At 46.5% G+C, this 18032-nt stretch overlaps 1 protein-coding gene across 3 annotated transcripts in view; it reads right to left on the reverse strand.

The window, feature by feature from the left end:
• Positions 1–18032, reverse strand: part of LOC130109641 (zinc finger protein GLIS3) — a 172680-nt gene that overhangs the window by 69342 nt on the left and 85306 nt on the right. For all 3 annotated transcript variants that reach the window (XM_056276632.1, XM_056276633.1, XM_056276631.1), the window contains exons 3-4: positions 5100–5295; positions 1–1420 (exon numbers count right to left, since the gene is read on the reverse strand). The exon at positions 1–1420 is cut by the window's left edge and continues 192 nt beyond it. In XM_056276632.1, coding sequence (XP_056132607.1) covers positions 1–1420; positions 5100–5295 — 1616 coding nt within the window. The remainder of the gene's footprint in view (positions 1421–5099; positions 5296–18032) is intronic.

Raw genomic sequence — 18032 nt, forward strand, 5'->3', positions numbered from 1 at the left:
GTCGATCCACCGACACACCTGCTTATCGACCCCCACTCCCCCACAGACCTCCTCCCGCTCCGGGATTGTGTGGGACCCGGTGGGGTGTCCCCCCGAAGAGGACTTGAGTCCCAGGGAGGAGGCCGGGGGACCTGTCTGGTTTTGGGGTTGCAGCAGGCCCACTGGGTTGGTGCCACCGTACTGATGCAGGTGGTAAGGTGGGGGCATGGTGGGCCGCGGGGGGGCGGGGTGGTGACGCAGGTGCCCGACGCGCCCACTCAGATGATGTTGGTGGGGTTGGAGGTTATGGTGGTGGGGGGCGTTGTAGTGGTGCTGAAAGAGCTCGTCTTCACTGGGGGAAAATTCGTCCAGGGGCTCCTGCTTCAGGGCAGCCCCGGCCACAAACCCTGACTGCAGTGCACCACACATCAGGGTTAGGAGCCCCTCCGAGCCTCCTTCTACCCCACCTCCCCCCGTGGCTGGAGGAGCCACGGGCCCCCGCTGCATGGAGCCCTGCTCCTCACGAAGCAGCAGCGTCTGTCCCTGCTCTGGCTCCACCGATGACACTGAAGATGACGAGGAGGAAGAGGAGGAGGAAGAGGAGGAAGAGGCTGACGAGGGGAGCAACAGCAGGCAGGCGGCAGGCGACGGCAGCTGACAGCTCTCCTGTAACGTGGTCCGCTGCGGGCTACCGCCGTGTGGTGGGGGCTTGTGGGGGGCTGCTCGTGAGGAGGAGGAGCAGGAGGAGGAGGAAGAGGAGGAGGAGGTTGGGATGCAGATGGAGGCAGCGGGTGGGGAGGTGGAACAGGAGGAGGGGGAAGAGGAGAAGCCCGCGCTGCCGGTGTGGTTGGGTGATGGGTGGTTGGTTCGTAGCCCGTTGCCGCAGGCCGCTGTTGACATCTGGGCGGAGGAGGAGGAGCAGATGACGGCTGTGATATCGATCCCCTCGGAGATGGCGGTGGGGGCAGAGGGGGACCCGGAGATGGTGACGCAGGTAGTAGCAGCGGCAACAGCGGCGGAGACGGACTGCGTGGCCAGAGACAGACAGCACCTCTTCAGACTGCCGGCGCTGAAGAACCGCGCTGAATGATGGGAGCTGGCTGGGGACAAAGCCAGTGGGGAGGAGCCGTCTTCATTATTAAACGGATACGCCGCGTCCCCTGACAGCGTGCAGACGCCGCCACCGCAGCTGCCGCTAATGTGCGGAGGCTCCACCATCTCCCCCCTTCGCACTCCCATCCCCACTCCCATGCTACCCCTGGAGCTCTGAAACGCTGTCTGGACCGCTCCGGGTACCCCCGGTCCAGCGGAAGAGATCTTGTAGCCCATGGAGGTCTCCTGTTTGACGGGGTAAGGCAGTCCAGGTCTGACTCCATTAGAGACGCCGCATCCCGGGTCTTGAGAGCAGATGGGCAGAGACCTCTGGAAGGCGGAGGAGGATCTGTGAAGAGGGAAAACACAGAGGGAATCTGAGCACTGTGCTATTAGAGCCACACTGGGGGGAATATGAGCGCTATTAACTGCCTGGCTGTTGAAAGATACAGACCGCTCATCCTTCCCACCAACCCCCTTCCTCTCTCACTCTCTGTTTCTCTCTCCTTGTTTACATGAAGGTCATTGTGTCATCTCACAAGAACCTTTCAGGACCAAAAATATTTCGACTAAGTCCCAGATTTAGAGCAAATAACCTGATAGCACAAATATGAACAGCCTTATCATTTACATTTACATGTACTCACTGAGCAGACGCTTTTATCCAAAGTGACTTACAAGAGAGTCAGCAATTAGGAGATAAATTCAAGCGCTACCATTTGGCATTATAAAGTGCTACATAGTCATAGTGGTGCTTTATGAAGTAGTGGTAGCAATAGATTTGCCACACTGTAATCATATCATAGCGGTGCCATATAAAGTAGTAGTGGCAGTAGTGGCAGCAGTAGTGGTAGTAGTAGCAGTACTAGTAGTAGTAGTAGTAGTAGAACATCTGCTGCATAGTAATCACATTGTAGCCAAGAGTATGCGTCAAGTGAGTTCAGTGTAAGTGCACCTTAGATAATCAACAGGTGGTGTATAGGAGAATCAAAGTATAATATAATAAAACGGGAAACAAGAAAAAAATATGCCATGAAAGCAAAAAAAAAAACGAAAAAGAAAGCCAAAGGCAATTAGAAATGGGTCCAGTAGCCAATACTTAAGGTTTAGTGGCTAATTTTGAGGGTCGGGTGGCATCTGCAACAGATGAACCCCGAGTGACAACCTACATAAACCAAACAGTACCTTCCACTGACGAGAGGTTATGAATGGGCATTTATGACTAAGAATAGAGAGCGAGGGAAGGAGGAAGTGGGAGACGGGGCTATAGAGAGATGGCTAGCACGTCTTTCTGACAGGCTTTGATGACACAAAGGGGTTAAACCCAACCCAACGTCGGGGAGAAATAGGGAGTCACCTGTTTTGGTGGCATAATGACAGCCCATGAGCCCATGGTCCTCCATTTACAATACTGTGTATTATGGTGGGAATCTTTGCCCAGCTGAATAGGGGAACCCTGGTCAGGTTTCACCATGCGTTGCTGTGATCTCCTACATAATCATTCCTGTCAGTTGGCTCATTATGGATTTTGTCCAAAGCCCCCTGAGTGATGTGAGAAGAGCCCTCTCTTCTCCGGCCCGTCCCATGAAGGAATCGTCTTTTGTCCATTCTCACAGGGAAACAAAAAATAGAGGGCTAACGCTAGCTAGGGTCGAAAGAAAGCAACAGGTGAACTTTGTCATAGCTGTTGTCAATAAAGATATCTTCCTCCTTTCTTTTAATGACTGCCATTTCCTGTATGGCTGTGGCTGCAGTATTGGAAGATAATATGAGAGAAGCAAATGTCTGTCCAGAATCACTTTGGATAGACTGAGGATAGAGGGATAGAAAAGAGATGAGTGACGGAGAGTGGATGATAAAAGTATACAACAGATACCAGAGAGGACTCGTTCTCTAACGAGGAATCAGTCTCTAACCTGTGCATGGAGAATGCCTTAAATTTAAATTAACATTTGCATTTACTCATTTAGGAGGGACTTTAATCCAAGCAATTTTAACGAGTCAATAATTAGCAGATAATTTGAGCATTATTAACTGTCATCATATAACTCTACATAGAGCTCAATCATAGCAGTACTATATAAAGTAGCAGCAGTACATTTGCTACATAGTAATTATACCAGTCATATCATAGTAATACTATATAACGTATCTGTAAGCATGTTCAATAAGAAAATCAGAGAAAGTTGAGTCAGTTCATCTGGACACCACGTTTATTGAGAGAGAAACATTTCATCACTCATCTAAGTGACCTCTTCAGTCTCAACTGACTACAGGTGTCCCCGACCTTATAAACAATACAGTGGCATAAACCAAAACCAGCGATCGGTTTCATATGCAAATATGGGCGTGACCATTACCTAGAGTGTCAATGGCAGTGTGTACTATTCACAGAGGATTATGGAATAGTTACAATCACAGCACTGTAAGATGGTGACAGATGTACTTTTACCCCCCGTTTAGGGATGGCCGTTCCCTCTTCACATAAATGGCCTCTTGGACTCCCCCGTTCAAACCAGGGTTCCTCCCTATCAAAGATGTGTACATCCTCATCCTTGAACGAGTGGCCACTGGCCTGTAGATGGGTGTAGACTGTGGAGTCCTGGCCTGACGTGTTAGCTCTCCTGTGTTGTGCCACCCTCTTGGCCAGCATCTGTTTAGTTTCCCCGATATACAAGTCACTGCAATCCTCCTGGCACTTAACAGTGTACACTATATTGTTCTGTTTGTGCTGTGGGACATGATCCTTGGGGTAGACCAACTTCTGCTGGAGCGTGTCTTAGGGTTTGAAAGCAACTGAGACGCGGTGAAAATATGCGTCTCAGCTTTTCCGATACTCCCACCTCATACGGAATCACCAATGGTTTATACTTAGACAGCTGTTGTCCTCTCTTCGATCGGCTGGTGCACTGTTTGGGCGTCTTCCTGGCTTTGACAAACGCCTAGTTAGGATAACCACACTTAACCAGGGCCTGTTTAATGTGGACTTTCTCCCCTTTCCCGGCCGCTGTGTCGGTGGGGATGTTGTCAGTTCGGTGGTACAGCATCCTGATGACTCATAGTTTGTGCTCCAGTGGATGATGAGAGTCAAACTTTAAGTACTGATCAGTGTAAGCTGATTTACGGTAAACATCAACGATCAAATGTCCCCCATCACCAATAGCAATTTCACAGTCTAAGAAGGCTAACCTGTCTTTTTTTTTTAGATGAGTGATGAAAGGTTTCTCTATATAAACGTTGTGGCCAGATGAACTGATTCAACTTTCTGTGACTATATGAAGTAGTAGTAGTAGTACTTTGCTTCTGCATCTGCCATGAATATGAAAAACACATTTTCCTCTTCATAAAAAGACTATCGTAAAACCGTAGAAAAATAGAAAAGTACTTTTCCTGTGGATTTTTTTTGACATATTATAGAACACTACAGCATTTCTACCATGTTACTATAGGAACACTTTAGGAACTCTTTCTACATTATAGAAGTATTATAATATGTGTAGAAATGTGAGAAATCTATAGGAAATAAGTTACTTGTATGATACTGCTCTGAAAGAAGGCAAGCATATCAAGGTTTTTAAGATTTAATTACAAGACTTTTTATAAGGAATTTTCACCAAAGAGGTAAAGAAATCTTAAAACAAGAAACATGATTAAAGATAGTCTTTGTTTTTTAGAGCAAATGCCTTGAAACAAATCCTATCATCATGAAACAAACATACTTTCTTGAAACATGCAATAATATCTGCCAGTAGGGTGGCAGATATTATAGCAATATCTTGAAATAAGCATTATGAGAATTAAAACTGATAAAATTACTTTATAAGCTTGTATTTTTTTGCATTGTGGCTAGTATGCATCGTAATGTGATGACAGAAACAGAAAAAATAATAACGCAATTTGTTATGGTTTTACTGTGGTCTAATTTCAAATGGGGTGCACTGAATATTATTTTCCAATACATGTCTCAGCAAACAAATCAAAACAAACTGCAAAAAAAAAAAAAGTCAGAAAGAGAAGGGGGGCCTTACCCTGTGTCATGGTGGTTGTTGTCCTGCAGATGGAGGCCGTGTGTGGGTCTGTCAGAGAGGAGACTGTGGGTATATTGACCCACAGCTTGACCTCCCGGCATTAGTGACAGGTTCGGCCCACATCGCATCATTACGACGCCCTCGCCTGCCCCCACCTCACTGGCCCGGTCCTTCTCTGAGCAGAAGACGCCATTTACTGGGGGGAAAAAAAGAAGAACATGGAAAATGACACATCATCGTCTACTTCGTCAAACTGTCTACTCCACTAAGGATGTATCTCCACAAGGGGACAGACTAATTCATGTTTAGTTGGTTGATAAAAAAGTTATATTATCCTACTCATATGCACAGTAACAACACAATGAGTATCAGAATCAGAATACTTTATTTATCCCCGAGGGGAAATTGAGTTCTATTACAGACACTCACGCGCTAATAACTAAAAACTAACAAGATAAGAAAATAGAAAGAAACAAACAGAAATAAAAGATAAATAAAAAATAAAAAATAGAAATAAGAACAAAATATATCAACAAGCATGGTGCACATAACACCCTATCTATAATGCACTACTGCAGCACACAACAAGCAGCACAAACAAAACTCGACAGGGTCAATCCAATGACCATTAACTCAGAGTGTCTGACGGTCTGAGTCTGAGGGAGGAGTTGTAAAGTTTGAAGGCCACAAGCAGGAATGACCTCCTGTGGAGCTTTGTGGTGCTTTTCGGCAGAATGAGTCTATTACTAAAAGTACTCCTCTGCCCAACCAGCATGTCATGGAGTGGGTGGGAGACATTGTCCATGATGGCACGTAATTTCAACAGCATCCTCCTCTCAGAAACCGCGGCCAGAGAATCCAGGTTCACCCCCACAACGTCACCGGCCTTGCGGATAAGGTTATTGAGCCTGTTTGCATCCACTACCCTCAACCTACTGCCCCAACACACAACAGCAAACAGGAGAGCACTGGCCACCACAGACTCATACCACATCCTGAGCACTGTCTGGCAGATGTTGAAGGACCTCAGCCTCCTCAAAAAGTAGAGACAGCTCTGTCCCTTCTTGTAGAGGGCATCAGTGTTCTTAGCCCAGTCCAGTTATTGTCTATATACACCCCCAGGTACTTATAGTATTCCAGTATCCACACTGACTGCCTGGATGGAGACAGGGGTCACTGGTGTCATGTCCCTCCTCAGGTCAACAATCAGCTCCTTTGTCTTAGTCACGTTGAGCTGCAGATTGTTCTGCTAACACCACGTGACAAAGTTCCCCACCACAGCCCTGTACTCAGCCTCCTCGCCATTACTGATGCATTCGACTATAGCAGAGTCATCAGAGAACTTCTGAAGATGGCAGGACTCTGTGTGGTAGTTGAAGTCCGTGGTGTAGGTGAAAAGGAAGGGAGACAGGACTGTCCCGTGCGGAGCCCCAGTGTTGCTGACCACTCTGTCTGACACACAGTTTTGCAAGTGCAGATAATGTGGTCTACCAGTAAGGTAGTCAGCAATCCAGGACACAAGGGGGGCATCTACCTGCATTGCTGTCAGCTTCTCACCCAGTAGAGCTGGCCGGATGGTGTTGAGGGCACTGGAAAAGTCAAAGAACATGACTCTCACAGAGCTTGCTGGTTTATCCAGTTGGACATAGGCACGGTTAAGTAGGAAAATGATGGCATCCTCAACTCCCAGTCGAGGTTGGTAGGCGAACTGGAGGGGGTCTAAGTGTGGCTTGACCGTAGGCTGAAGCTACTCCAGGATGAGTCTTTCCAGAGTCTTCATGATGTGTGAAATCAATGCTACCAGTCTGTAGTCCTTGGAGTCCCTGGGATGCGACGTTTTAGGCACAGGAACGAGGCAGGATGTTTTCCACAGCACGGGGACCTTTTAAAGTCTAAGGCTCAAGTTGAAGACATGATGAAGCACTCCATATAACTGAGGGACACAGGCTTTGAGCACCCTGGGGCTAACACCATCTGGGCCTGCTGCCTTGCTTGCGTGAAGTCTCAACAACTGTCTTCTGACATGGTCAACTGTGAAGCACACTGTAGGTGTTACAGGTGGGTGTGTGTGTGGGGGGGGATCGTCAGGATGGAGAGGGCCATTAGTCCAGGAACCCGGGGTGGGGGGGAGTAGGGCCCTCACTGGAGGCTGGGGGATGTAAGGAGGAGGGGGGGAGGGAGGGGCAGGGAAGTTGACGGTTGGTGAGGGCAGGCAACAGATGAGACCGGGGGGGGGGGGGTCATTGTGTCAAATCTGTTAAAAAACACATTAAGTTCATTGGCCCTGTCTAAGCTGCCCTCCACTGCACTGCTGCCATTCGGCCTGAAACCAGTGATGGTCTTCATACCACTCCAGACCTCTCTCATGTTGTTCTGTTGGAGTTTTTGCTCCAATTACCTCCTGTAGTTATCTTTAGCCTCCCTGATTCTCACTTTAAGGTCCCGTTGTATTTTTCTCAACTCCTCCTTATTGCCAGCTCTGAAGGCCCTCTTCTTTTCGTTCAGGATGGCTTTGATGTCCTTCGTTACCCATGGCTTATTATTTGAATAACAATGGACAGTCTTTTCAGGGACAATGCAGTACTCACAGAAGTTTATATAGTCGGTGACAGACCCTGTGATCCCATCCAGGTCATCCTCGTGTGGATGGAGTAGCAGTTGTTACTGGCAGTAAAATGCTTGGATTCGAGCTTGCTCATCATCGCAGATGATGACATAAATAAATAGTAGAGTAGACTTTATAAAAAATAAAAACAGAAAAGAATGTAAAACTAAAAAGATTAAAAATTACAGATTTAACAGTGAGCATGACTGGAGACTATTACGTATGAATAAAATAAGTATTTAAGCGAAGTAAACCATGCACAAACACTAAAGTGAAGCAGTTTTGACAAGTGTCTCCTCAGTATAGTCAAGTAGTCAATTTTATTTGTATACTATAGCCCAATATCACAAATTAAAAATCTGCCTCGGGGGGGATTTACGGCAACACAACATCCTGTCATTAGACCCTCACATCAGACAAGGAACAACTCCCTAAAAAAAAAAAAAAAAAAAAAACCTCTAACGGGGAGAAAGGGGCCTAGCAGTCCTTCAAAGTCCTCTAAGGCAGTGTTTCTCAACCGGGGGTCCGCGGACCCCTAGTGGTCCGTGGTGTAATTGCAAGGGGTCCGTGAAAATAAAATATCTTTAAAAAAAAGATCCTATGACATTTATAGAAATAGGATTATTTTACTCAAATGTGACTGAGACCTTTATCTACCTAAACTATAAAGGGTAACAGGACTTTTTTCTCTAATTACATCTGTTTCACAAGTGTAATTTATTGTATTTTAATAAGAGATCTCGCTCCCGTTTGCGTTGTTAAAAGTTACTGCATAAAAATTCTGTTGTTACATATATCTGAAAGTTACTGAATACATATTCTGTGTTGTTACATATATCTGAAAGTTACTGAATACATATTCTGTTTTGTTACAGATATCTGAAAGTTACTGCGTGAGAATTCTGTTTTGTTAACTATATCTAAGTTACAACTGAAAGCTCTTATTTTTGCCCCAAAGAGTGAATAAATGCTATAATGCAATTTAACATGCAGTTTCTACTGTTTCTATCAAATTGCAACCCCCCTCCCCCAAGATCAGGTGGAGGGGTCCTCAGGGTAGATCAAAAATACGCAGGGGGTCCAGGACCCCAAAAAGGTTGAGAACCACTGCTCTAAGGCCTGGCAGTCCATTAAAACAGGAGTGTAGGTATCATATTTATCAACACTTCTCTGGGTTGACGATGCTTCAGGAGTTACACAGCCGCTTCACTTGCTTCAGGTGGAAGAAGTGTTGGTTGGAGTCTGTCCCACCCAGCCAGTGATGTACCGGGACAAACCCTGGTGGGCCACCACATCGGTGGACCATCAAAAAACCCACACAGGCCCTGCGTACCAGTGGCGTAACCAGGAATATTTTTCTAGGTGGGCCTGAGTGAAAATGGGTGGGCCAAAATTTTCCAGCAATAATCCTTCAAACAAGACGCAAATTCGAACACATTACAGCAGTAAACACATAACACAGGTTTTTAGTACGTGACCAAGAAACATACTAAAACTTAAATATAAACCCACTTAAACAAATACCACCCCAGTCATTCTCGCCAGGCTCTGCACAACCATTTAAACATCACTGAGGAAAACAGCCCGACTCGGTCTAAAAGATCATGATACAACATGTAAGCTATAGGCCTATAGTACACGTTTTACAGCACAATGTGTAGACGCCGAGGGCGAGCGTTGAAGATCGAGATTATTTCATCATAGTCCAAAGAGTCAGTAAGTTCCCTTTCAAAGGACAACAGGGATCGATTGTTGAGGCGTGCAGTTAGCATGGAAGATCTTAGACATGTTTTGATACGGCCTGTAGTGGAGAAGAGTCTTTCAACAGTACATGAAGTCAGGGGAATGGTGATCATTGCCCTTAACAGTCTGTTAATGTTTGGGAAAACGTCAGAGTTGCAGCTGTCCAGCACTTCAATGAGGGATGGGTAACACTGACCCCTCTCCACTTTACGGCGCAGTGCCTGAATGAAAACGGTCCATTCCGAACCCTCAAATGTACCAAGTGCAATACAATGGGGGGGGGGGGTTGCTAGCCTGATGTTTCGAGCATGCCTGGCGGAGGTGCTTCCAATCTACAAACCCGCTTCGAAAAAACGTGTTTTCCATATGGGGCTCGGGGAAAAGCCTACACATTTTACAGAAAACAGCGTTCCTTGCTGAGCTGTATTCAAGCCACTTAAATTCTTCATACCACTTATGGGAAAAAGAACGTAATTTTCCTGAAATGTTGGTTGCGGGGAACACTAATTTAGGCTGCATGGGTGGCTCATCCACAGCAGACAAATCTGACGGTGGCATGGTCAAGGGAATCGTCTCACCGTCGTCAGAGGGGGGAGGAGAAGCTGCCTGCAACGGAGAAGCTGTAGCCTCCTCTGTCGTTCTCTCCGGCGGTATCTCACTCTCATTGGGCGGCTCAGTCGGTGCTGGAGCAGGTGTGCTTTCCTCCTCTCCATCCGTGGCTTTTTAAAAAAGCGGAAGATTGAACTTTGTTTCGCCGTAAGTTATGGCTAACTGTTGGCTATTGGCTAGTTAGCAGCAGTGAAAAATACAGAGCGTGATGGTATGCGCGCTCAGATTTTGCAGTTCTATGTACGTAAAAGGGGCCGGCCTACGTGCTTGTAAGCCAGCGTGATTGGGTGGGCCTGGGCTTAAATGGGTTGGCCTGTGACAGCCCAGGCCCACCCGTGGTTACGCCCCTGCTGCGTACATGTTCCAGAACCGGGCTCGCTGGCCAATCACAACCAAGTTAGTTAATGCGCCGTTCTAGACGAATGCAAAATTAGCGCGCAGCAGTGAGGTGGCCAAAGAAAACCATTGACAAGAAGACGTCGAAGGAGAGGGCGAACAAACTTAAGAGAAAAACGGAAGCGGGCATTAGGCTTCCAAATGGAAACAAGCACGAAACCGACGAGACCCACGGCACGGCGCACCTATGTTGCGTGTGCAGGCGGAGCGAAGCAGTGTTCAGTGACCAAGGCAGGGGACCAGCGGGTAGCGATTATGTTCCAGGGATTAGTCATATCCTAAAAGTGTCACGAGTAAAACTAGGCTAACGATATAGCTAGCTAACTTTGGCACAGCCTCACCTCTGACCTCTGTAACGTTATTTGTTGTCCTCTGTGTGTCCATACATCAGTTGCGAGCGCGTCCTACTAAACGTCCCTCTCAGATCTTTGCCGCCGTTGGCAAAAAACCGAGTGTTTGGGCGTCGGCACCCTCTAGTGGCCAGCAACGGTATGTAAGATGAGCAGACTGAAGCGGTAATAGGCTAGGCTACATGTTCGGTCAAAACTGCTGTAACTAATGGTTACAAAACGACCCCACTGATAAGACTACTTGTTACTCTTTAAGCCATGCAGATGGCATGTTAATATAAGTCTGTGCCTTCTGAAATATGTCCTGGAATAGACATATGCTACTTTCCATTGCAAAAGCCTTTAAATATGTTGCGTTCCATTGCAAAGGCCTTTGAATATATTCAAAATCACCTGTAAACAATAAAAGACTTCTATATCATTACCAGCAAGGACTGGGGTGCTTAATCTAGTGAGCTGTGTCCTGTAATAACATTAATTACATTACCCCCCCCACCCCCAACTGTAACTGACTGTAGTACATACTCTTCATATGTAACCAACCCTCACCAACCCCCCCGGGCCGGTAAGTCCAGGGCTGAATTTCTTTCCCAGTATACCCCTGGTCCCAGCAGGTATTTAATTGGCAGGAAATGGAGACAACCTGACTGACAGGTCACCAGTCCATCGCAAGGCCCGCACACACCATCTCTCACACACCATTCATTCCTTTGTGTCTCCGGTTGACTCAGTGGTTATGTGTTTGGACTGTGGGAGGAAACGTATGTGGATGCGGGGGCGAGAAATGCAAAATCCACACAGAAGAGCTGGGATCGAATCCAGGATTCTCATTCTGTGTGACAGCGATGCTAACTAACAAGTAAACCATCACACTTTCCTCTGTGGGTAGACTTCTCTCACACAAGAACACATGGAGAATACATCACTTGAGATGTCTACATATCAGGTTATTGTTTTAGCCAGAAAAGCAATGAATCAAAGTCATTCCCAACCTAAAAGTTGGCCTAGGGGATCAGAGTCAATGATCTATCTAAAGCCATGATAAAAAATAATCAGCCACAGAGCTGCAACCATTTGAATTACAATGGGGAACTTTCCATCACTGGCAGGTGATGAAATCCTATTAGATGATCCACAGTCTCTTGAGCAAGTATCATGGCCCACAACTGTGTGTAAAGATGACATATTGAGAGAGTATTATTTGCTGATGTCCATATAATGACAGTAAGGATAGCATCAGAGTGAGATTCGACAGGAATATCAAAACTGCGGATACATAAAAATGTCATGATTCAAAATGCAAATTACCAATTGATGAAGAATGAATAAACGAACCAAAGGGTATCATTAAGAATCAATACAATGCATGAAACAGTATGTTTTTCACCAAGGAAGACCTCAAGCCTCCTACTAGCCTTTAAAAAGCATCATTCATCCATTGTCTTTACACCCGTCATCCAGTTCAGGGTCTTGGTGGACTACAGTCTAATATCCCAGCATGCATTGGTTTTAAATCAGACACCCTGGACAGTTCACCAGTTCATAACAGTGCATCACATCCATCGGGCTTTTCTGACTTTCCATTCCACCTAACATGCATTTGCGGTAGGAAACCCAAGCAAACAAAGGGAGGACACACAAAAGGGCTGGGATCGCATCAAGGACTCCCTGTGCCCATGAATCAAAAGTAACCTAAAAGCACCGTTATTTGTGAAAATCATATTCTGTTCATCGTTTAAGAACGAACGGCCATCCCTGAACCAAGGCGGCGGGGGGCGGGGGGGTCACCATCTTATAATACTGTGACTGCAAACATTCTCAAATCCTATGTGAATGGTACCCATGGCCATTGTAATTGTAATGGCCACAGTATTTGCATATGAACCCAATCGTTGGTTTCGGTCGTTATGCGACTGTATTGTTTATAAGGGTGGGGACACCTGCAGTCCGTTGAGGCCGAAGAAGTCACTTAGATGAGTGATGAAACGTTTCTCCCAATAAACTTGGTGTCCAAATGAACTTTTTAAACCTTCTGAAATAGTCATCATTTTGCTGAAATTGGCGTATTCTGCATGAATATAACTTCAGGTTTTTCGTAAACATCCATGTCATGACATGGATGCATGGATTTGCAGCTAGCTGCAGCAGATAAATATTAATAGCAATAGCTTGATGTTGTAACGTGGCACGGTGGCGCAGTGGTTAGCATGGTCGCCTCACAGCAAGAAGGTCCTGGGTTCGAGCCCTGGGGAAGTCCAACCTTGGGGGTCATCCTGGGTTGTCCTCTGTGTGGAGTCTGCATGTTCTCCCCGTGTCTGCGTGGGTTTCCTCCGGGTGCTCTGGTTTCCTCCCACAGTCCAAAGACATGAAGGTCAGGTGAATCGGCCATAATAAATTGTCCCTAGGTGTGAATATGTGTGTGTGTGTGGGCCCTGTGATGGACAGGCAGCCTGTCCAGGGTGTCTCCCCGCCTGCCGCCCTATGGCTGCTGGGATAGGCTCCAGCATCCCGCGGCCCTGACAGCTGGCTAAGCGGTTTGGATAATGGATGGATGGATGATGTTGTAAAAACATTCTGTGGCATCTCCTAAACATGCGAGGAGCAGGCCGCGTTCAGTACGAATGACTCCGAGCCTAAATTCTCCTCCTCATTTCGTAAGATGCAGCATGTTCAATTCTTTGTAGATTTCTCTCATTAAAAACCCGGCTTTTCTTTTAAAGATATTTTTCAGAGTTCCAACCAATGAATTTTATCTGAACCGCATTCTGTACATTTCAAACAATATGACCCAAAAAGTAGCATCTGAACTGCCAAACCCACAAAATGGTTCCAATAAGGTCTTCTGGACCGAAGAAAAAAAGAGGGAGAAGAAAGCAGAGGAGAGGGGTAGTGTGTGTGTGTGTGTGTGTGTGTGTGTGTGTGTGTGTGTGTGTGTGTGTGTGTGTGTGTGTGTGTGTGTGTGTGTGTGTGTGTGTGTGTGTGTGTGTGTGTGTGTGTGTGTGTGTATGAGGAAATATTTGCTGAGGGTAAGCCGATATCCCCTCGCACTCGTGTGTAGGCGGCCGCACGTCCCACCTTCCAGCTTTCCCCTAACTCAATTTCTCAAATTCAATTTGCTCTTAACGATGTTATTGACAACGTTATCACATCCCATGAGCTATTATTAATACAGTCGCCCAAACACACCGAATGTGAGACTGCACCCAACAAATGCCGGGCAGGGACAAAAAGCACGGGGACGTGGAAAAGGGAAGAAATGAACTGCATCGTCCGCGGTTTCGGCAAAACAAACAGGGAGAGCGATACGCTCAACAAAAATGAAGAACGGATTGACAGACAAAAAGACAAAAAACAGAAAGAACCTGCAGAACGAGGGGATATTACAATGGATAATACAGACACTGCAAGGAGAATAACAGATGGAGAGGACCTGCGAACGTGTAGCAGCGGAGCGAAGGAAAGGAGAGGAAAGGTTGGAATGCCGTGGGCAACAGAACAGAATAGAATAGGACAATATTTCAATATTATCGTTCATCATCTTTCAATGGTATTTTATTGGATGTTGGCATATCGTGATGCACAATTATGTGGTCTATATTCATGAAATTGACAATCTATATTAGCTCAAATGTCTCAAAACATGAGGTCTGAAATATTCGAGGGATTATTATTTGAAGGAGTATTATGTGAAGGAGTTCAAGTATCTCGGGGTCTTGTTCCCGAGTGAGGGTAGGATGGAGCGGGAGATTGACAGGCGGATTGGTGCAGCATCAGCAGTAATGCGGACGTTGTACCGGACCGTTGTGGGGAAGAGGGAGCTGAGCCGGAAGGCAAAGCTCTCAATTTACCAGTCAGGCTTCGTTCCAACCCTCACCTATGGTCATGAGCTTCGGGTAGTGACCGAAAGGGGGAGATCATGGATACAAGTGGCTGAAATGAGTTTCCTCCGTAGGGTGTCTGGGCTCAGCCTTAGAGAGAGGGCGAGGAGCTCGGACACCCGGAGGGAGCTCAGAGTAGAGCCACCGCTCCTTTGCATCGAAAGGAGCCAGCTGAGGTGGTTCAGGCATCTGATTAGGATGACTCCTGGGCGCCTTCCTTTGGAGGTTTACCGAGCATGGCCAACTGGGAGGAGACCCCGGGGTAGACCCAGAACTCGCTGGAGGGACTACACGTCCAATCTGGCCTGGGAACGCCTTGGGATCCCCCAGGAGGAGCTGGAGGGGGTTGCTGGGGAGAGGGACGTCTAGAGTGCCCTACTTAGCTTGCTGCTACCGCGACCCGACCCCGGAGAAACAGCTGAAGATGAATAAATGAATGAATGAAAGTTTTATTTGAAAACTAGATTTGGTTTGATGTTACACTTTACATTAGCAAACGGTTCAATGTGATGAACCTCAGCTGGATTCTTAAATGGTATTTTTGCACGCCATCAGATATCATATTTATCAATATCGTGATAAATCCCAGAAAGTTGAGTCAGTTCATCTGGACACCATGTTTATTGAGACAGAAACGTTTCCTCACTCACCTAAGTGACCTCTTCAGTTTAATCTGACTGCAGGTACTCCCACCCTTATAACCAACACAGTGGCATAACGACCCAAACCAACGATCGGTTTCATATGCAAACTGCTGTGACCATTTCCTCGTTTCAATGGCCGCGTTACCCTCGTTAATGGTCACAGCAATTTGCATATATTGGGCGGCACGGTGGCGCATGGTTAGCGCTGTGGCCTCGCAGCAAGAAGGTCCTGGGTTCGAACCCCCAGGGTTGTCCAACCTTGGGGGTCACCCCAGGTCGTCCTCTGTGTAGAGTTTGCATGTTCTCCCCGTGTCTGCGGTGGGGTTTCTCCGGGTGCTGCGGTTCCCCCACCTGCTGTCTGTGCCCCTGACCGAGCCGTGGCGAGACGGTCCCCGGGCGCTGCATGGTGGCTGCCCGCTGCTCCTAGCTACACAGCTATGACGGGTTAAATGCAGAGCAGACTTTCCCCACGGGGATCATTAAATTATATCAAAATCAAAAAAAATATGAACCCGATCATTGTTTTCGGGTATTAAAATATGCATATAGGCATATTAAAATACGCTTAAGGTCCCCTTTATAGTTCTGTTATTCAGAGTGTACAGTTTAAAAGGTCGTGAAAAGAGGCAACGTGAGCAAAAAAACAACAAAAGTCTGGTGTGGCTGTAGGACATGACAGATCCGTGCTGGTTTCACTCAAGGCCATTAACATTAACAACAGGCTACACATCTTTCAACGCCGGGTCTGCTTTCAAGCCATACATATCATTTGCTTATTGAATCCTGGATTGTCTTTTTATCGTTTCGTTCGCCGCACAGTTGGCCGTGCGTCCTCCCAACAGCGGTTTGTGTTTTCGAGGCCTGCCGACGCGGAGCCAAGTGCAGTTTCGTCGGGATGGCCAGAGGTGACATGAGTCAGGGTAGAAATGACGAGCATCATCGGCGAGCTCCTTAATTAAACCTTGACTGTCCATATGCACGCACACATGCTCACGAAAAACATCGCAAACGTGCAAACAAAAGCACACGAATACCACCGCCATAAAAGTGCAGCATCGGAAATCCCTTAATGATGGCTTTGACTGAAGGCACATGGTAGCACGTACACACAAGATGCTATCGAGCATGCACGCGCGCACACACACACACACACACACACACACACACACACACACAGACACACACACACACACACACACACACATGCCCGTGCAGGCTCAAAACACACAAAATTATATCACCAGCACCACCATAAAACACAAGCCTGACCCAGGCAACCTAGTAAACCCGGCCCAAATGAAAGACGATGTTGTTTCCAAGGAGGTTTCTCTGTTTCCAAACACAAAATGGAAGTTTGCTAATGAAAGTGCACCGTGTAAATCAATAAAACACACACAGGGAAGACGGAGACAAACCCAGAGCACCGACTAACCTGCCTGCGCTTTATTTTGTTTATAGACTGAAACACAACCAGTTTTCCCGGCACAACTTATTTGGAAGGTTTTATTTGGGTGCCTTTGTGTTGCCAGCGATTGTTTAGCTGGGGGTGCATTTGGGCTGTTCTGTGTGTTTCCCATAGACTCGTGTCTGGCACCAGCGCCGGGTTTAAGCATGCCTGTGCTCAGTATAAAGGGGGTCGAGATGAGGACAATTTTTTTTTTTTTGGTTTTTTTTTTTTTAATGAGAATTCAACAGGTGAGAACAATGATGAACCGAATGAGTTGCCCTGAATATATAAACAAATCAAGAGACCAACTCTTTTAACAAGCCAACCAACCCCCATGGGCTGTGGCGCAGAGTTCAGCGTGTGTTTATAAAGCCGTCAACACATAATGAGTGGAAAAAGCGCTGCGCGCCATCTGACAGCCATTGTTTTCCCTATGGAGAGGTGTCGCCCAACCCAGTGGGGTCGCTACCACGGGCCCCGCGAGCGGGGCAGGCTACTACGCTTTTTGAGCTAACGTTTAGCCATTGGTGCTAGCTGCTCTGCACCCAACCAAGCAGCAAGGCCAACTCGGACCACTCTCGTGTTGCTAGCACAAGACATTCCTCCGTCCATCTGTTTGCTGTTTGCGGGGAGGGCTGTCATAAAAGCATATATTTCCTTGTTTGTTTGTTTTTTGTTGTTGTTTTTTTTGTTTTTTTTTAAAGTTCCCGTGGCGCTCAAACACAATTGATAAAACACACATCTGGTCTTTGGCTTGAACCTATGACCACTTCATCACAGGACACTCAACGCTAACTACCACTACTTTTATACGTATATTTGTACATTATGCGTTTCTTTTTATGAAAGCTTTTACAAATGTTTGATACTTGTTTTTATTTATGCTGGGGTTTTTTTTCTGTTTTTGCTCTTATTTTAGTTTTAGTTTAGTCTTACTCTTGTTTTTGCCTTGGCTGGTTTTATATTTTTTGTGACGCACTTTGGGGCGTTTGTCATTGTGCAAAAGTGCTATATAAATAAGAATTATTATTATTAATTATTAATATTATTATCCATGCATTGTCCAAACTGCTTATCCTGCTGTCAGGGTCATGGGGATGCTGGAGCCTAACCCAGCAGTGATTGGGCGGCAGGCAGGGAGACACCCTGGACAGGCCACCAGGCCATCACAGGGCGCACACACACACACACACACACACACACACACACACACACACACACACACACACACACACACATGAAATTATTATATTATCAAATC

The sequence above is a fragment of the Lampris incognitus genome, chromosome 3 (assembly GCF_029633865.1).
Source record: "Lampris incognitus isolate fLamInc1 chromosome 3, fLamInc1.hap2, whole genome shotgun sequence".
NCBI classification, from domain to species: Eukaryota; Metazoa; Chordata; class Actinopteri; order Lampriformes; family Lampridae; genus Lampris; species Lampris incognitus.